The 20,935-nt window shown below is 44.7% G+C and overlaps 1 protein-coding gene across 1 annotated transcript; it reads right to left on the bottom strand.

The window, feature by feature from the left end:
• Positions 1-455: 455 nt before the first annotated feature.
• LOC118881970 (1,25-dihydroxyvitamin D(3) 24-hydroxylase, mitochondrial) lies at positions 456-18,131 on the bottom strand. Its single transcript, XM_036827412.1, has 13 exons — positions 17,446-18,131; positions 17,037-17,227; positions 15,196-15,289; positions 13,253-13,349; positions 10,919-11,010; positions 10,146-10,257; positions 8,522-8,667; positions 5,216-5,382; positions 4,336-4,414; positions 3,667-3,864; positions 3,445-3,565; positions 1,540-1,597; positions 456-1,041 (listed from the first exon to the last, which is right to left on the bottom strand). Exons 1-11 carry the CDS (start codon positions 17,701-17,703, stop codon positions 3,455-3,457), a joined length of 1,545 nt encoding a protein of 514 aa, XP_036683307.1. The 5' UTR covers positions 17,704-18,131; the 3' UTR covers positions 456-1,041; positions 1,540-1,597; positions 3,445-3,454.
• Positions 18,132-20,935: the final 2,804 nt, after the last annotated feature.

Genomic DNA, 20,935 nt, shown 5'->3' with positions numbered 1-20,935 from the left:
TCTATATGCCTTTTCCATTTATGAAATCATATTTTCCCAAGGAGTTCAAGTCACATAACATGGTTTACCTAGTTAATCTATAATGTATGCACACTTTACTACTGACCCATCTATAGCTGGGAAAATTAAGGCAGGGAAAGTCACTGAATATTTTTAAGGCATGACTAAACTTTAGAACATTGCCCTAAACTTCTAACTCAAATACCACATATATATTTTTAAATGATGTAAGCAAATTGCCATTAGAATACACACACACACACACACAATTTAAAAACTACTGATGCAGTCCTTAATAGATTAAATAGACCCAATGCCATAATTAAATAATTTCAGGATCCTTTAACACAATGATGCCACAGTAAATCATTAAGGCATTCTTAGACAGGAGGTTTTGACTTCATTAAAGTACTTCTTAACATAGAGGTTTCCTCTAATTTTCCAATAATGTTTCTATTTCAAAACAAGAAAAAAAAAAGCTTCATAGGGACCTGATAACTTTAACTAATATTTAGTTTTGCTTCTATTATTAAGCAGTATTTCCCCAAATATATTAGACGGAGTTACAACAAATGGATCGTCAATACTACACAGGGCCCCCAGTAATCTAGCTATAGTCGGTCTTTCATTGTGAAATGTAAACTTCTGAGAAGTGAAGATTCCAGCAGTGAATCTGGTAAAGCTAGGACAGAAACATTTAGTGACTTCTACCTGACCAACGGATAAGTGCCCAACTGCCCTATACAAGAGAAAACAGGATGATGAGCAATTCTGTGTAAGTCAGGATGGTGCTGATGTCAGTTACGTGTAAGTTACGTGTAAGCAGGCGGTATACCCTGTAGAGTGCCTGGTATTCCAACAATCTGCTTTCCCTGAACCAGATACCATCTTAATAAATACCATCAGCTACACAGACAGTACAGCTTCTAGAACAATTGTACAGAAGAAGGAGTATAAACACCTGGGACTAAATGTTCTTTACATGCTGTTTCATGCTCAGGTTTCTGATGTTTGCTTTCCTGTCATGCAGAAGCCCAAAGCCTCATTCTTTTTTTTTTTTTATTTTTATTTTTTTATTTTTACAAGAGATAGACTGACACCAAGCATTGTACATGGATGACCACAACAAAAGCAACAATGATTGCAATTACCAAACATGAAACACACTCATACTATGTCATAATATTGACATTCAGTCCAGTAATCCTCCACTGTAACAGCTCCTTTACTTTGCAGTGAAAATTGATTTGTATATTCTTTGCCTCTGAGTCCTTGTGGGATTTTTTTTTTTTAAATTCAGACAGAAAGTCACAAAAATTATACTCATCCTCATCAGTTCACTCAGTCCCATGTAATTAATTTTTTTTTTCATCTTGATCTTTTGTTAGCACTTTTATGAGTTCATCAGTTTTTCATTAGAGTTCTGAAAATGCTTATTCATTCAGTTCAGCAGTACAGTCAGTTACCAGAAACCTGTACTTGTCAGAGTCTTTTCCATGAATTTCTTGAAGATGAAACCCTTTTATAGGAACCCAAAGCCTCATTCTTGCAAAAGGGTAAAAATTGCTGCTCGTGGTCTTGGTAAAAAAAAAAAAATCTGGAAAATAAAGTATACCCCAATTATACATCAGAGCAGTATAGTTAAACAAGAGGAATTATTAGCAAAAAAATAAATGCTAAAACCAGTAGTGCCCTGGGCTCTTGTGTTTCACCAAGACAACTGTGCACACTGTCCTAGCTGAAGACTGGAAGTTTCGCAATTAAGCTAGAATTCCTTCATTATCCTACTTGATTCAACTCTGTTTGTTGGCATGTTCAGAATTTGACAATTGCCTAATGATACCAGACACGTAGGGAGGAATTCACTGGGCCTCATTCAGAAATTTCATCTGTAATTGCAGGTTCCCCGAAATAATCCACCTATCAGCAAATACACTTAGCTTGCAGTTAGCAAATAGCAACTGGTTCTAGGCAAATTCTACGTGATGTCATTGAAAGGGAAGAGTGATTGAGACTGAGTTTTACCACTGACACCTAATTCTATAAAGCTATATGTCATATTTCCACATCTGATAATACTAGAGATTTCTCAGGCTAACTTTTTATCACTTCAGTAGTTGAAAATTCATTTTATTGTGGATTAGGGGAAAATAACTAGACTTAAAAAACACCATTTCATCAAGGAAATTAGAAATAAGACTAAAGTATACTATTAGGCCTGTGTTAATTTAAAGGAAATAATTAAGCAGCAATTAAATAGCTGATATATGAATATGGCAAAAATTATGAAGTTGGTATGAGAACACTCACACTGTCAGAAAAGGTAATAAATGGTATGTTGCAGAAAAAGTATTACATTGTATTTAATACAGGCTGGTATCTCCTCTTCTATGCCAGGGGTCTGTAAATCAAGACCCTGTGGTCCTCTTTATACGAATAAAGATTTATTGAAATATAGTACAGTATAGTATAGTATAGTATAGAAATCATGGCCCTCAAAAAAAACTTAGTCCTTAATCCCCAGTACCTGTGAATATATTACTTTGCATTGCAAAGGGAGCGTTGCAGATGTGATTAAGGTTATGGACCTCGAAATGGGGAGATTATCCTGAATGATATCCTGTCTGAGAGCTGCAACAGAAGAAGGATGAGGGATTTGAAGCCTGGAGGCTAGTTGGCTTTGAAGATGGAGGAAGAGGTCATGAACCAAGGAATGGTGGCCTCTAGGAGCTGAGAATAACTCTTAGTTGATGCAAGAAAACAAAAACCTCAGTCTTACAGCCATAAGAAACTAAATTCTGCCAACAACTGAAATTTGTAAGGGAATAGATTCTCCCCTAGAGCTTCCAGAAAGGAACACAGCCCTGCCAAATGACAACTTGATTCTATCCTGTCAAGAGCTGTGTTGAATTTCTGACCTATAGAATGATAAAATAATAAATGTGTGCTATTTAATACAAGTTGTAGTAATTTGTAAGTAATTTGTTTTAGTAATTTGTTATGGCAACAATAGAAAACTAATACAACAGTCACCCCTATTCATTGACCAGCTGTCTGGGGCTGCACTGAGGTGGAGTAAAGTGGATGTGAGAGAGACCTTATGTCCTGCAAAGCCTAAAATATTTGCCAACTGGTCCTTTACAGAAGAAGTTTGCCCCCCACCCCGATATTCACATGCAAAAACCATGACAAGCAGCTTGCATTTTGGAGCACTTAGTTGATGCCAGGCTCTGGGCTAGGTATTTTGTATTCATATCATCTTTCTGGATGGATACTATTTTGGTCTCCATTTTACAAATGAAAAAAAAAAATGAAGGCAGAAAGGTTAAGTAACTGTTCAAGGTCACCCAGTGAACCAACAGTGAGCAGGGACACCAAGCCAAGTATGGTTGACTTCCAAGCTTGGCTCACCTCTTGGCCATTCTCTACACCCCAGATGCTCACCTGAGGCCTCCTATCTCTGGTAGAAAGCGATGGGGAGCTGCCGGCTGGGTACCAGGATGCCCAAGTGCAGCATCTCCACAGGCTCCTTGTCCGTGGCCACGATGTCATATTTGCGGACGATCTGGAACACAGAAGCACAAAAAAGCGGAATCACCCCTCTTCTCCTGCCTTGAGGAATAAATAGCCCAGAATACAGCTGCAGAAATCCCATCAGGGTCTTACCCAGCAGAGAGCCAAGTGGAGCTGGAGCTCGGCTAATCGGCGACCAATGCACATTCTTTTCCCAATGCCAAATGGAAGATGGGCAAAAGGGTTGATCTTTTTCTTGTCTTGAAGCCATCGTTCGGGTCTAAACTGACTTGACTCTTCAAAATTTTCTTCACTGGCCCCCAACACATGGGTATTTAGCATCAGTACTGTCTAAAAACACACAGAAACACAAAGCACTTAAAGAAAACATTTGAATAGCAAAATTTACAAAAGCCATCACCTTACAAATGTGAAAGTAACCCACAAATGTATAATAATGATGAATGCCAACATGTATTGAGTGTTTGAAATGTGCCAGGTGATACTGGCACAATAAATAGGTCATGAACTTTAAAATTTTACATCACATTCTCACAACAATCCCATGTGGTAGGTTTTATCATTCCCATTTTACAGATGAGAAAACTGAGACTCGCAGAGGTTATGTAACTCACTCAAGGCTATACTTGAATCCAGGACTGTCTCCATAACCATTATTCCTAATGCTAGACTACACAACACGTCAACTATATACTGCAATCTACACATTTCCAAAATGAATGCTCTCCCGGTAGAAACGTTTAGGGAGATCTGATGGATATTTGAAAAGGGTAAGGTACAGACTGTATAAATTCTACTTACTCCTTTGGGTAAAGCATATTCCCCCAGAACCATTGCTTTGTCAAGAGTCCGAGTTGTAAATGGCACACTCGGGGTAAGCCTGAAAAAACAAAATCAGAGATGTCAAAGTGGGCACGGACCAAGTTCTAGCTCAAGGGAATGCAGATTCTGGTTAAATAAATAGTTGCTGCCTGAGTTCTCAAAAAAGGAACATGATCCCAACTCTTTACAAAGAAGTTCTGTCTCTTTCTTCCCAATATTTACACCTCTTGTTTATATTCTTTATCTTATTGTGTTGGTTAAACCCCCAAGTACAAGCCTGCTTCATAGTTGTTGATAGTGTTTGTTCGGTTTCATTCCCCGTACACATTCAAATGTGTACATTGACATGCTTCGCCCTCAAGCTTGTTGTTTGTTCTTGGTTTCTCCTAACTACCCTTCATGAAGTTAAAGATATTTCCCTCTGACCCTACAACATTGTGAGCTTTGTTTTCCAGAAAACGAATTTTCAAAGAACATTTTATACAGAGGCTCAAAAACAAAGGTGTCTCTATGTCTTATCATATAATAATATGGTTCCTTGCTGAGCTTTCATCTCACATCCTTCAATCGTGCCCCTAATCTTAATTATTGCTTATAGCATCCATTAGAGTATTATTATTACTGATTTAAAGGGCAGGACTCTGACTTTCCAAGATTTAATAGAATTTGCCCAAATGATTTAGGGAATGAGTAATAGGAAAGGAATACGGTCCAGAGGCTCTTTTTTTTTTTTTTTTTGTAGCTTGGTAAATGTTTATGAATCAACTGTGGGAGCCATCTGTGGCAGGGCACCCCTTATTATGTGTTGGAGAGAACAGCCTTCTGACATATCCATATTGGCTTAGGCACGTGTTCTTACCGCATAGATTCTTTCAGACAGGCTTTTAAATATGGCATATTCCTCAAATCCTCTGCCCGTGGCATCTGATTCTCAGGCAGTACACTCTGAATTTCCTTAAGAAGCTTTTGTTGCACGTGGGGATTACGAGATAAATTGTAGAGAATCCACATTAAGCTGTTTGCTGTCTGAAAGCCAAATGGACATAAACTTGAGTTTTCTGCAAATAAACTGCCTTAAAACCAATATGAGCTGAACCAAAGGTGACGCCTACCACCTTGTCATGAAAACTGTATGAGTGACACTTTTTTACATGTCCTTCTTGGCTGTGCTTCAAACAAATGCCCTGTATGAAGAGTCAGATTTAGTTTATAAAACACATCAATGAATAATAGCTTATTTCCCGAGGGAATCAAAGTAGAATTCTTTAAATAATCAGCTGCATTAGGACGCAAAATATAGTTTGGTACAAAAATTGAACACAAATGAGGGCATGTAGAACTGGCCCAATGAGAGTCAGATGGGCGATTGCAACAGTATCAATTTCCGGGTTGTGATAACAGTTTATCTTATGCACATGTTACCATTGAGGGAAACTTGGTGAAGGATTAAGGGATCCTCTCTATTTTTTTCTTAGCATTGCATGTGAATCTATAATTATCTCAAAATGAAATTCGTTAATTGTTTAATATAAAAAATAATATGAAAATTGAGTGGGGAGAGAGGGATGGAGAGCCTAAGAGCGTTGCTAATAAAAGTGTCTTTTTTTTTTTTAATTTTGCAATGCAAATGCACAAGAAGTTGCATTCCTGGAATTTAAAAGAAAGGTTTTTTTTGCCACACCCTCAAAAGTTACCACAAAAATAAAAAGGCATTATCTGTACCCAGGGTTTCAGCCTCAAGGAAAGAGCCCTGGTAGGAGGCGGCCAACACCAAAATAAGAAATTCTAGCGTCAAGTTGAGTATTTCAAGGAACCAGCCACAATTTCTCACAGAGACTCATGGCCTTTTAAGTGGCATCCTTTATTTCCTTTCCAAAGGCGATGAGAAGAGAAAAAATATTGGCAGAAACAGCCAGTGCAGCTTTTAGCTTCGTAATACTCACCACTGGTAGTCTTATGTATTTGTCTTTAGGCCTATTTTTGTCTAATTTAAGCCAAATATTCCCATAAAAATGGTCATTGTGTCCTCTCTGCAGACATGAAGACGCTTTTGCTAAGTGCTATGTGCCACTCACATAAATGAGCCAAGTGCAGGACAATTTGGAGCCAATGGTATTTATTGTTTTTGGAAGAAGATGCTTCCAAGTAGCCTTCTTCCTGTCAGAGGACTGTCAGCCTCAGCTGCAAATAAACCGTGGATGTCATTATTACCAGAGTCCAATTTACAAAACAGGAAGAGGGCGTAGCCACCAAATTAGATACACTGTCAAATTTCTCTGATTTTCCAAATGTGACTTTCAGAATAGCCAGGACTAAAAAAAGAAACAGATTGAACCGTATCAGTGGGTCCCTTACCACAAGTACCAAACAGAGTTTCCAAAAGGCAGATAACTGTAGCTTTCACCAAAGCCCTGTAAGACAGCCCTGGCCTTTTAGGATAACTGCAGGGGCTGAATGGAGGGGAAGTGGCCTGAGAAACCTCATGGGCACAAAGTATCCCGGCTTGACCTCCATGGAGGAGACACATCTCATAGCTGGCCTTGCTGCTTCCACTCTCTCTCTGCTAGGTCCATTCTCCATCCACCAGCCAGAGCCCACTTTACAAAACATCAATCTGATTAAGTTCCTCCTTTGTTTAAAACACTCCAAGAGATTTCTATCACAGGTGCAGTAAATCCAAATGCTTCACGAAGGCTCCTGGTTAACAGGGCCCATCGTCTTCTCCCCCGTCAACTCTGACCACATGTGCTAGCTCTCCAGGCCATCCTTCTTTCTGCCCAGGGCCTTGGCATGTGCTGTTTCCTCTGCTTGGAGTGGTCTTGCACCAGCTCTTCCCTTGGCTGGCTCCTTCTCGTTATTCCAGTGTCAGCTCCAGTATGACATCCTCAGAGAGAGACGACCTCCCCTGCCTCTCTCTGACTTCACCCTGATGGCTTCCTCCAGGTCCTGGATCACTATCTGAAATGATCCTATTTCATTATTTATTTACATGTCTATCATCTGTGCCCCAAGACCACTTAAGTTCCATGAGGGGAACTGGTTCATCGTGGTCTCTCAAGTACCCGAAACAGTGCCTGGCACATAGCAGACACTCCATAATTCCTGAATTCTTTCATTTATTGAACAAGTATTTGTTGAGCACCTACTATGTGCCAACTTCTATTCCATACCCTAGGAATAGCAGGGACAAGACCAAGTCATCACTGTCATGGAGCTCACATTCCAGTTTAAAAAAAAAAGAATAATGGGTTAAGCTTTACTTTCATCCCTCTAAGGAGGTTCTCGGGGTAAGGAATTGAACAGAAAAATGAGTTGACATAAGTCCCCACTTTTGACAGCCTTCTGGAGCATGAGGAGAAATGAGAACCTTGCTATTCCCTGATGTAGAAAACCCTACTTTTTGTTCAGACCAGAAACACTACAGAAAGGGGAAAACATGGAACAGAAATGACCTGGTACACATTTTTCTTAGAGATGATACGTGTATGAGATGTTGGGCCTGTGAGGAATATTAGTATCATCACTCCAGCGAGAGCTCAAAAAATGAACCAAAGACGATGAAACCCACCTGAATACTTGTCAGTATTTATGTTTGGAGTTTGGCTGTATTGTGTACCTACTAGGAGTATCAACCATACTGGGGACAGAATTTTGGTATTTAAAATTAGCTGTTTCCTTTAAATTGAAATCAAGTGTTTCCCAAACTCCCTCTGTTGACAATTTTAAGCAGAAAAAAATATTATTGGAATTGCAGACAGTATTCCAATGTTTTTAGACTAAATAACATCCACAGTTAGGCACTTCGGGGTAACATGCACAAGCTAAAATATATCCAGTTTTTAAAAACCTAGATTATCTACCTTGCTGTGGTGTAGGATTTTACTGCTTCTTAATTCCTGTAGCATTTTGCATATTTGTCGTGGCACTTATACCCTGCACCGGATTTCTGTCTCTAAAGCACATGAATTTTTCTATCATATGTTTAAGCACAAAGGCTGTGCTCTGGGTCTCCTGCACATTCCTAGTATGAGAATTTTTATGTCTGCTAAGCTAATGCTCAGTTAATCCTTATGGAATAGGTGAGTTGAATGACTACGTAAAATTCATCATGAAAAAGATTTTACAGCCCGTTGATTTAGCAAACTAAAACCGGGCCCACCCTTACCGTTTCCACCGCAGCCAGCTGGAGCTCCGTCACAGCCGCATACAATTCCTTCTTTGAAAGCTGATTGTGGTGATAAATATCACAAATGAAATCCATGCTGGGCTGCTCAGAATATTTCTCTAACTGGTTGTCGACACAAGATTTGACTGTTGGAGAAGAGAAAAAGGGAGAGGAAATCAGCTGAAAATTAGGAGGACGAAAAGAATGAAATGGAACCCAGGATCAAATTCTCCTTGCAACATCTAAAGGGTCTTTGCAGGCAATCTGACAATTTGACAATTTGTTAGATAAGCTAATACTGCCTTGTTGTTAAGTCAGCAAGGACTGACCAATGCCCACAGGAGCAGGGCTTCTCAAATATTAACGTGCACAAGAATCCCCCAGGCATCTTCTTAAAATGCAGGTTCTGGTTCTAGAGTCTGGGGTGGGCCTGGAAGTCTGATTTCTAACAAGCTACCAGGCGATGCGGATGCTGGATCTGCAGTCACGCTTTGAGTAGGAAGAGCTTAGAGCTTGGGAGAGAGAGGTCATCACGAGACACAGGTGGCATTTGGGTCCGTTCTCAGAATCAGGACTTGGTCCCATATCCAAGCATCTAGCAGATATGGTCACTGATACAGGCACAGTGGGATTTGGCTCCCAAATCCCGGCAGCAGAGGAGAGGAGAACCCCTCCCCCATTGTTATTAAACACAAACACACACATACACACACACGTGCAGTGCCCATGCATGCTGACAATAATGGTGATGTTTGTCAAATACATTCTAGGCATGCACCTCCCTCACTTCAATCCATCACACAAGCCACCACCATAATAATAATCATGGTGATGATGGTAAGAATGATGACAATAAATGGCACAGCGGTTAGAGTTGGGTCTTCTGCCTGGTTTCAACCCTGGTTTTGCCATTAACTAGCATGCAATCTTGATAAAGTTACTTAATTTTGTGTCTCAGTTCTATCACTCAGGCCTAATAGAAAACCTTACTTTACAGGGTTTCTGTGAGAATTAAATGAGTGTGTGTGCGTATACTGAGAACAATACTTAGCACCAAATATTCCCTTCATCCTGTAGCAGAAATAGCTCTGATCCATTGAGATATTGGACTATGCCAGGTTTTTGTTTTTTTTTTTAGGTTTTTGCAGAAATCATATTACATATTTTCTTGGCAGGAAACAGTGACAGTTCCCACTAGATCATATGCCAGGTTTTAAGTTACTATATTAGAAGTGAAAACAGTTGTACTGAGGTACGTACTACTACTACTACTACTACCACTATTAACCCATTTTAGAGGCGAAACAACTGAGGATGAAAAAGTGCATTTGGCCAAGCCACCACACCCAATGACAGAGCTGGGACTTGAACCCAGGAATCTTTGACTCCAAAGCTCTTGCTTTTAACCACCCCTAGTTCCCAAAGAAGACTACAGAAAACTACCTCCTGCCTTTTCCTAGAATTCATCTGCACCAGGGCGATCCCCAAATTCATGAGTTTGCAAAGCCCAAAAGAATCCGGAGGAGCAACTCCATCAAAGGATGGGGTGCTGAGGCCAAGGTCATCCAGACCTTCCAGCAGCAGCTCCGGAGACAGGGTTTCTGGGCACATGTGGCCACGTTACCCGATTTGAAAATGGTGTCCCAGGCCAGAGTGTGCGCCTGCCAGACCTTGGTGTTGAGGCTCTTGTGCAGCTCGACTGGCGTGACCATCATTCTCCCAAATGTGCTCATCATCTGTGGGGAACACAAATGCCTTTTCACCCCCGTTTCTCTTTCTCTCAAAGACAACTTGCACTCCTTGAGAGAAGCGTTCTAAACAACTGCACCCTTTGCTCCCCTAAAGGCCGGAATTCCAAGGACGCCTCAGGGCTCTCGGCACCAGTCCCCAGCCCCACCCTCCAGGGACATATGAAAATCATCTTTGGGATGCTTTTCCACTGGATGTGTCTCATAAAAAAAATTGATCTTATGACCTAAACATAAAAAAAGAAGAAAGGATACAAATCTCATATCCATTTCCATTTCCAATAATTTCCAAACTTCAGCCATTCCTAAAACCAGTTTCACAGGGTCTACTATCTCTACCTACAACCTAAACAATCCCCCAAATTTTAATCTGAAAATGTTCAGACTCTTTGAAGTAGTATTTTAATCACCTGACCTTTAACTGAAATACCTACTTTCACCTTGCCTGACAACGACTGAATGTGCTTTTTTATTATACGTACATATATGCACATTCATTCATGAAAATATGCAACACATATTAAAATGAACACTTAACTACTATAATAAAATATGTGTGGATGCCACTCTTGGGAAACACTGTGATGCACATTTGTTAGGTTCTGTAAACGTTTTATAAGGAAAGGTTCTCTACCCCGGAGAAGCTTACTGTTTTGATGGCCATGATGAAATTCAAAGCTTCATCGCCTGCATCCTTCTGAAGGAGCCCAAATCTCTTCTCATATAGCACAAGGCAGATGCCTGTTATTTAAAATAATCAACGCTGTTACCCATTCACAGCGACACTGGAGTCTATGATTAGCTGGCTACCAAAGGCTCAATTCTGTCTCCCGTAAAAGTGAGGTCTTTTCGAAGAACAGAGGAAAAGCAAATTCTCTGAGAGAAAGGGGCCTGATTACTCTCCTCTCTTTCTAGAATTATCCCCAGGTCCAATGACTCATCCCCTGCAGAACCTCCTGATCAGAAAAGCCACTGTGAAGATGCAGCCATTGTTATACATGAGTGAATCTCTCCCGTAATGTCTTGATTTTCTCAGAGTTTACCCTTGATATCACGTGTAGCAGCCATTGTTAATGACCTACTCCGTACTCACTCTTCCCCATTTCTTCCCTAAGAGAACCCCGATTTTATTTAGGCTGTCAGTGTATCAGTCCTCAGGCAATAAGTCAGGATTGATCTAAGACAATTCTGTTCCCTGATTTCCCAGGCTTCCTGTAGCAGCCAAAGCAGTCACATGACCCAGGTCTGGCCAATGAGATTCAAGGGAGACACTTTTGCTTCCTTGATAAAGGGGAAAGGACAGCTGGTTTAGCTCTTCCCTCTTTCCTTCTTGTTTGTGCCTAGAAGGCAGGGGTGAGGCCAGGAGGGTCAGGAGCCATTCTGCAGCAAGCCAACTAGCTCAGGATGGATGAGAAGGAAGACAGAACAGGCTTGGGTCCCAGTGACATCACTGAGTGCCAGCTGTGGACTGACTTCCTCAAGACTTCTCATAACGCTGGACAATAATTTGTCAACCACCATGGTCAGGTTTTCTTTGACTTGCAAAGAAATGCATTTGATGCTCCTTAATTTGGGTATTTCCAGCGGACGATTTCCAAAACATACTTTTCTTTTCTCCTCTGTAGTCATTCCCTCTTTCCCTTAACACCGTCTGTGGATTTCTTATTGGCATGGGGCTTTCTCATGTGCTAAGATGACAGTCTGTAACTTTACAACGAGGTCTATCTGATGGGGGAGACAGGTCAGGACAAAAGCCTCCGTCCCGGGGCACCCTCTCCAATCCCTCACATCAGCAGTCAAGAGTGATCCTTCCAGCAAATCGGACCTTGGCACCTTCCTGCTAAAATCACTCTCCTATTGCTCCCAGGGACTCTGGGCTCAAAGCCAAATGCCCATCCCTGGTTTACAGGATTGACACGGCCTGGCCGCTGCTTCCTCCCATCCTCTGCCCTGGACATCCTCGTCCCTTGCTGGACGTGCTCCAGTCACTCGGAACACCCTCTTTCTCCTCAACACAACACTCTCTGTTCCTTCAGCCTGGAACATTCCATCTTCCTTCACTTTCACCTGGGAAACTCCTGCTCGTCCCCCAGGCCTTGGCTGAGACGGTACCACCTCTACGATGCGGCCCTGACCATGCTCACCTGAGGCAGCCGCTAGGATTCTCCCCCAGCCCTGAACCTCTTCAGTCAAGTGCTCCCCATTCTACTGCAACTGCCTTGTTCCCCTGCCTGCATCTCCACTGGGCAGCGAGCACATCAAGGCAGGGCTTTGCTTTTATTCCCAGCGTGGTCCTTGAAAACAGTGACCATGCTCCCTTCTGTTCGGAACTTTCCATGGCTCAGCATCGGACTCAAAGTAAACGTTCTTGCGGGGACTTTCAGGCCCCGGCTTCATCTTTCTCAGCTCCTCTTTCCCCTCCCCCCATAATCCACTCACACCAGCATCCTCGAAGTTCCCCAAAGACATTGTTCATGCTTTCACCCCAGGACATTTGCACCTCCTGTCTCCACTGTCCCAACAGGCTTCCCACAGATACCCCGGTGGCTTGCTCCTTGCCTTCCTTTAGGTCTCACCTCAAATGTCTCCTTACCAAGCAGACTTGCCTCACCTAGGAACCTATATTCTTTCTTGACTCCCTTACTCCTTGGCAGAGTATATATTAAACTATGTTTACTAGTTGATTGTCACCCCTACTAAAATCTGAGCTCCATGTGAGCAAGGATGTTGCCTGTTTTGTTCACTGCTCTGTCCCTAGTACAGTGCCTGGCACATAGCAGGTGTTGTATAAATGTTTGTTGAATGACTACATAAACAATCCAGAGGGTAAAGCATCACCTAAACGCCTGAAAGCATTAAGAGGGCTGCTATGGCCTTTCCTACTCAGCAATAGTGTATGATTACAGAAGAGTTGTCCACAGGGCCATGTTTGTCCTCAAAATCACTTGCAAAATCAAATGAACAAGATGTGAAGACAACTTACTTTCAAATGACCATTTGTTCAGCTCGCTGTACAAGTCTTCCATGCAGCCTCTCTCATCACAGAGCTCACCTATTCTACCTGTAAAATCAGCCAAGACCTTAACAGAAAGAAATCACCAAAGACACATTTCAGTCACTGAAGGAAAACAAAAGTTTCAAGTTCAGTAAGTTAGCTTCAGGTTTTGCTACCTTGTATATTCACTGCCCATAATATTACTCATTCTGAATCATCACTAATTATATATTCTCCTTGGGAGTTCATCTTCTGCCCCAACACCCTTGTCCTGGGTTATTTCCTGAGCTTTCCCTGCAGCCTCCCTGAAGCTTAGGTTTCAGCTTTTGATCTAAATTTAAGAAAAGGAAAACATTTCTTCTAATCAGAACGGAGAATAAACCACAGAGGAGGAATCAGCCCAGTGTCTCTGTGGGGACAACGTCTCAAGGACGCTGCCTACCCTGAGGTTTGCCACTTCCATAGCTGGGCAGGCAAAGGTCTCCTTACTGATTGGTGTGGTATTAAGCATATTAAGCTTAGAGCCAGGGAACTGTAAGTTCTGGATGCAGCGCCTTCACTAAATAGCTCTGTCACCTTGGGCAAGTCCTATACGGCCCCTAGAGGCCAGTTTCCACAATCAGGGTTTTAGATGACTAATGCTTTGCATTTAATGAGGCTTGTATAGAACCAGGCACAGTGCAAAATGTATTACCTTCGCTGATCCTCAAATAACCTCATGAGGTAGAAAGTACTGTCATTACTCCCATTTCCTAGGTAACAGATGAGAAAACTGAGGCTTAGAGAGTAGCAAAGGCACTCTCCCTTGGACACATAAAAGTGGCTCTGCTGGGGTCTGAAATAGGGTATATGGGACTACAAAACCCACAGGTGCAACTAACGGGCGTGTTTGTCCACATAGCATATTAAAAAGTACTTTGAATTTGTTACCATCAAAAAATCCAGAGATTTCACATGAACATATGAATTTTCCGTTAGTCATCAAAAAATAATAATAATTACTAGATCTGGTGACACTGGGTCTACATTTCCATGTGGTAGGCATTTGCCAGAGCTGGGGCAGCTGTCCCCTCTAGAAAGGGCAGGCACTATTCTGCTTGCTAAAATCCCTACTGGGCCTGCCTTATACATTTATATTAATCACCTGGCCCTTGGAATCTTCTGAATTTGCAGTCTTTCACCTATATGATCCTATGTGGGTCCAGTTCAAAATAAATACCCAGAGTGAACAGGAGTAAAAAGAATTCTCTACATGTTTAAATCCTTCCCCCTTTGGGCCCCTGTTGGCTAAAGGATAACATCTAAATACCTTAGCGTGGCCCAAAAATATTGTAAAGACCTGCCCTCTGCCCAGCATCATTTCAGAGAAAGCTTCACTTCAGCTGCACTAAATGTACTGTTCTCTGAACACACCATCTCATGCCTCCATATTTTCAGCAGGCTATGCTCTCTGCCTGAATGCCTTTTCCCACCTTCTCTGGCTTGCAGACTCCTACTCGTCCTAAAAAACCCAGCTCAGCTGTCACTACCTAGGAAGTTTATAGTGTTATCTCACTTAATCCTCACAGTAAACCTAAGGAGTGGGAATTGTTACTCCCAGTTTATAGACTGGGAAAGTGAGCAAATTAAATGGTACAGTCAGGTTACATAAGTGGTGGGGGTGGGGTGACGTTCAAAACCAAGACTGTAGAATGTCAAAGTCTATGCTCGTAACTGCTCCCTTATCGTAATACTACTTTAAAAGGGAGTGAAGGAGGGAGGAATAAGGGTTTTGGAGGAGGAGGATGTGGAGAGGAATGAGGAGAAAAGGAAGACTCCTGAATCATCCAAATTGCCTGCCTTTTCTTCTGCACTTTGTAGCTGTGGCTTGAAGCTCCACTAAATCCCTCCATCCCCAGGAGAACCAGGAAAGCGAACCCCGTCCTGCAAACCTCATTGATTTTGTTGTCCAGCTTCATAATTTCCACTGGTTTCATTAGTTTCTTTTGAAAGGCACTCCTGACCCTCTGCCAGTCTTCTCCTTCCCTGGGAGAGAAGCAGAATTATATTTAGAGCAAATGGAAAGGAAAAGAACGAAGAAGCAGAGACACCTCCAGTTCTCTGACTTCATGAACTATATAATAAAATGAACACAGAATCGTGCCAAGAAACAGCCAGAGAATAATTAGTATTGGAATATTCGGGGCTGGTTTGACAATACGATGAATAAGCACTTTTCCCTTGAGCCAAAGATTGCACAGAAAGATCAAGTACAGATATTTGGGTTCAGAACTTTTGATATGCCCTCGCTGGGGTTGAACTGGGAGGCCAGTGGCCTGTTTCCAGCAATAAGAGTGGGCACGTGAACACCCACTTCACCAGCAACTCAGATCTGTTTGAGGAAAAAAATCTTGTCTTCTTTCAATCTATTGAATTGGGTTGAAAGGCACATTCACAGAACACCTCGAATTTAGAATTTTGCCATTGCCTTCAAATAACAGAGATTCACCGGAGCTGTAAAAAGCCTGTTCTCATCATGAACCCTTTTGCACTTGCTCTATAGGTGACCACGCTGCCTGTGATGCATCATGCATTAATACCGTTTTTAATTCCGGTAATTAGGGACTTCCCTGGTGGCGCAGTGGTTAAGAATCTGCCTGCCAATGCAGGGGACACGGGTTCGAGCCCTCGTCCGGGAAGATCCCACATGCTGCGGAGCAACTAAGCCCGTGCGCCACAACTACTGAGCCTGCGCTCTAGAGCCCGTGAGCCCGCTAGCCGCACTTAGCAAAAAGCCGGAGCGCAGGGGCTTGCCTGGTGGCGCAGTGGTTGAGAATCTGCCTGCCAATGCAGGGGACACGGGTTCGAGCCCCGGTCTGGGAAGATCCCACATGCCGCGGAGCAACTAAGCCCGTGAGCCACAATTACTGAGCCTGCGCGTCTGGAGCCTGTGCTCCGCAACAAGAGAGGCCGCGAGAGTGAGGGGGCCCGCGCATCGCGATGAAGAGTGGCCCCCGCTTGCCACAACTAGAGAAAGCCCTCGCACAGAAACGAAGACCCAACACAGCCATAAAAAAAAAAAAAACAAAAAAAAACGGAGCGCAGCAACGAAGACCCAATGTAGCCATAAATAAATAAATCCAGTAATTATATATATCCTGAAAAATACGACTATTAGGCATTACAATTTGGGGGTAAAAAAAGTGCTAACTTGTTAAATGCTAACAATGTAAAAGCCGAGGAATCATACCACATTAGAGTATTTCTCTCTCCAAAATGTAACCTCCACACCCCTCCATACTAGCTTTCCAAGTAGGTCTATCTCCTAATTCCCACCGTTTCCTTTACAAAGGAAGGTCATAGGAAGGTCATTGTCCAAAGCAAAAGGAGTTAACTTCTGGCGTTTGAGCTACCAAGGTGGGGGGACGGGGGGTGGTGAGGGGCGGGTCGCAGAATTTTAAGGGATAATTTTGTTTGTATACATATTTGCCTGGCACGCTAACTTGACAATCTCATTCCACCCAAGAGTCCGAACATCATAATTCGCGTAACCTTTTTGACATTTCTTTGACGGAAAGGCCGGGCCCAGCCCACTTGCCAGAAGGAACACAAGTGTTGCGTACTCAGCCCAGACGCCCCTCCACCCACTCTAGTCCGCGCAAGAGCCCGTGACGGCAGCAGGTAGGGGCTTCCGTGTTCTCCCTGCATTAGAAGGGTCCAACCCCAGGGAACCCCAATTCCCGTCCCTTCCCAATTTCCAGCCGCCGAACCCCATCCTGCTTCCTGGACTCACAAGATCAGCAGTCCGTAGCCCTCCTCGCGATAGTCGCGATAGGCCTTCCACGGTTTGATCTCCAGCCGCTGGGGGTACGCGCTCTCCGTGCGGTAGAGCGCTTCCAGCAGACACGGCGAGCCCAAGTGCACCGAGTCGAAGGAACCCAACTTCATGCGGAAAATCTTGCCATATTTCTTGTGGTACTCCGCCTGCAGCGGGCCGGGCAGGGTGCGAAGTAAGCGCGCATCCCCTGCAGTCCCAAGAGCGCTTCTCCCTCCTCCCGGCTCCTTCCTCCGGGGGACCGGGGACCGCTGCAGTCGGGACACACACCCGAGCGCACCGTGCGCCCGAACCGCGCGCCTTGGGGAGGGTTTGGAGAGCAAGGCGGGGAGCAGAGTGGGAATTGGGGGCGCGACTAGGCATTCACCAGCGTGTCGTGCTGTTTCTTGAGCCCTCCCTTCCAGAGAATCTCCAGCAGACTGCCCAGCAGTGGCCACTTGGTGGGACCGGGCAGGGCGGCCGCGTCTTGCGCCGCGCCCCGTTCCATCATGGGGCAGAGGGGCACCTCCCGCGGCCGACGGGGCGCGCACGCCGTAGATGTCACGGGTCTGGGGGGCTGCCCCAGGCTGCGCAGCTCCTGTAGGAAGGCGGCAAGGGAGCGGCCCTTGCTGATGGGGGAGCTCATGGCAGCGGGGGAGACCGGGCGCTTGGGAATGTAAGGGCGCTGGGAAGGGCGAGGTTGCTAAAGAGGCGCCGGCGAGAGCTGGGGACTTGACGATTCTGCGGAAGAGAGGCAAAGAGGGGCAGCAGGTGTGATGGAGAGGGCGGAAGGCGGACAGAGAGGAGAAAGGAACTCGGCGAGGATGCTCGACGCCGCACCGCGCGGCAGCCTCAGGGAGCGGATGCCCGCCGAGCGCTGGCCGCAGGGGCTGGAGGAGCGCAGGAGTTGGGTGGCTCCTGGAAGAGGAAAGGAAAGGACGTGAGTCCGCCTGCTGGTGGCAAGGCTGACTTCCAGCTCTGGAGTAGCGACGTGGAGGTGTCTAGGAAGGTAGAAGAGATGCTGCTGGCGCTGCGCTTGCCTCCGGTCCCTCTCCATGCTCCGTGCCCGGGGACCGTGTATTTATGGAGACAGGGCAGGCCCTGGGTGGCCAATGAGCACGCTAAGTGGGGCGGAGTGGGTTAGGGCTGGCCAGGCCCGGAGGGACGCGGGACCCGGGCTTGGGGGTGGTGCATGGAAGTAGGATGGAGTCAGCGAGGTGAGCGAGGGCGCCGGGCCTCGGGTGACCGGAGCGCGGCTCTCCGGGCGGGAACGCCGCGGACTCCACCCTGGAGATAATCCCCCAGGGAAGGCACGCTCACCGGAGTTCACCGGGCGTGCGCCGAGCGCGCCTCCCCGCCCTCCCCCGGCGGCCTGGAACTGCAGCCCCGCGCTGGCACAATCGCGCCGCCGCGCTGGCGAGGTCTCCGAGCACGGCCCCGGGGAGGCTGCCGGCGCCTGCCGCAGCCCGAGCGCCCGCGCGTTGCCCGAAACCAGTTTTTTGCCAGCCGGGACGGAAGTGTTTTTGGAGGAAGGTTGGCTTTCTGCACCTCCCAAGGTGGGGAGGGTTTGAGTCTTAGTGAAAGGCACCCGAAGAGGGGATTTCACCTTAGGGTCTTAACTTGGGCAAGGAGGAGCCGCTGAATTTGGAGAGTTTTCTCCCCAGCTGCTCCATTTTGGTTGTTATGAAGATGTAATGAGTGAGTGCAGGTAAAGCGCCTACAACGTAGTCCACCGTCAGTACTCCACCTGATGTTGCCATTTTAGCTGCTTATGAAATTAGAGGCAAAAGCAGGGCTTGTGGTTGAGACTGGGCTGCCTCTCCCCGGGGCATCTGCCCCTCCCCAGTGCATCTGCCCCTCCCCAGTGCATCTGACCCTCCCCGGGGCATCTGACCCTCCCCGGGGCATCTGCCCCTCCCTCCATCTGGACACCGACCACCTTGTGCAAAAGCTAGGCACCTGCACCTTCGAACCGCGGCCCCTACCATCCCCATCCATCCCTACAAAGTCCATCTTACGCAAGCGCGGGAGGGAACACACCATACACACACGCGCGCGCGCACACACACACACACTTCCTAGAGTCCTCGTGGCTGGCAAGGGTAGAACTCTCTGTACTAACGGAGGAAGAGAAGTTGGAGATTTTGCTGACTGTTTTGAAGTGGTTCGTATTCTTTTGTTCTGATCCAGTACAAAAACGACCGCCAGCCACGGAGGAGGTGAGGGAAGTTCTGTTTCCTCTGAGGGCTTTTCAGTCACGTGACTGCGTCATTTTGACCCTGGTGTCAAATCCTTCTCTCGTAAGTTTATTGTAAACTTTTAGCTGGTTTTTTGAAAACCTTTTGCAGGCCGACTTGAGCTTGAACTCTGTCATTTCAGATTTGTCTTGATTAAACGTTAATGACTGTTAATGTTAATAAAAGTAATAGCTATATATGTATATAATTCATACATAATGTATTATATCTATATAGATATCTATATGTACACTATATAGTACATATTCTATAGCATATGCTATAGAATATATACTATATGTAATAGACACTATATCTTATATACCATATGTTACTTAGTGTACAAATATAAAGCTTTCTAGGGCTTATGATAAGCCAGGCACTAAGCTAGACATTTTACATAGAATTTCCCATTTCAGCCCAATGGCAAAAAAATAAATGAATAAATAAGGTTAAAATTTAGAGAGTTCTATAATTTGCCCTGTGTCACAGATCTTATCATAGGGTTATGTGAAAGTCAGACCCAGATTTTCTGATTTTGGCCTTTACTATGTACATTCATATACAACATGCTATATTACATCACCTTTTCTTAAACCAGGAATATCTCAGAATATTGGAAATGTTTCTTAAATGGGAATATCTCCAAAACGGAGGTGGGTGGGATCAGTATATGTGGGGCTGTGTGGTGCAAATGTTGTTTTACGCCTCAATGGTGGTAAAATAAACAAATAAAAAGCCCGAAACAGAAGAACCATTCAGTTCACCACTGTGTGCCTTTCTTCTGGCACGGTGCTTGACACATAGTAAGTGCTCAAGAAATGCTAAATCCTACTGTTATGTCAGCTATTGAGTTATCTGACACCCCTCCCCCACTGTGTTTTCTTTTCTTTCTCTCTCTGCAGGTGTGCTTAAGCAGAAAGGAAAATAATTTCAGATTTGCTAGGTTTTCACATGAGTTTAGCATCATTTTGCTTTATAAACTCCAAATAGATACTTAGAAGTGCAGGCAGTCATTAGTCTCATAATAGCCAGCAAGAAAATTCCTATTTCAGAGAAATTGTTTTCTCATGTCCAGTGGAGAAAGTCCCGGATTGCAGAAGAAAGCAGTGCTGGTTCTTTAAAACTTGGTTGACATCAACACATACCCATCTTTGATGAGGTGCAGCTAAATGCAAAATGACTAGTTTGAGCCCCGTCCCAGAAACTCACTCTTCCTCCCTTGGCCTCCTCTGTCGCCCATTACTGGGCTCCTGTGAGTCATCCCGATAGGGATGTTGCTGGGAATTACTAATGAGAGATCTTGAAGCGCCTCGTAAATGCCCACCATCATTACCGAGACAGGCCCAGGCCCTCTGTTTTGTTCCGGGAAATCTTACCAAGTCCTGAATGGATAATTATACTCCAGCCCTCACACCAAGCGACCGCAGATGACAAAAGTCTGTGTGTGGGGGGACTTCCCTGGTGGCGCAGTGGTTAAGAATCCGCCTGCCAATGCTAGGGGACACGGGTTCAAGCCCTGGTCCGGGAAGATCCCACATGCCACGGAGCAACTAAGCCCGTGCGCCACAACTACTGAGCCTGCGCTCTGGAGCCTGCGAGCTACAACTACTGAGCCCGCATGCCACAACTACTGAAGCC

The sequence above is a fragment of the Balaenoptera musculus genome, chromosome 15, assembly GCF_009873245.2.
Source record: "Balaenoptera musculus isolate JJ_BM4_2016_0621 chromosome 15, mBalMus1.pri.v3, whole genome shotgun sequence".
NCBI lineage: Eukaryota > Metazoa > Chordata > Mammalia > Artiodactyla > Balaenopteridae > Balaenoptera > Balaenoptera musculus.
The sequence above is the reverse complement of the archived record's forward strand: the minus strand, read 5'-3'. Positions and strand labels throughout refer to the sequence as shown.

Bases quoted from the DNA above. Each gene is read 5' to 3' on its own strand.
- LOC118881970 (XM_036827412.1), bottom strand. From the start codon at position 17,703: ATGAGCTCCCCCATCAGCAAGGGCCGCTCCCTTGCCGCCTTCCTACAG. The intron at 15,290-17,036 runs GTGAGTCCAGGA...CTTCTCTCCCAG, and splicing joins GGCTACGGACTGCTGATCTT to GGAAGGAGAAGACTGGCAGA. The intron at 3,865-4,335 runs GTAAGTAGAATT...GTGTGTTTTTAG, and splicing joins AATATGCTTTACCCAAAGGA to ACAGTACTGATGCTAAATAC.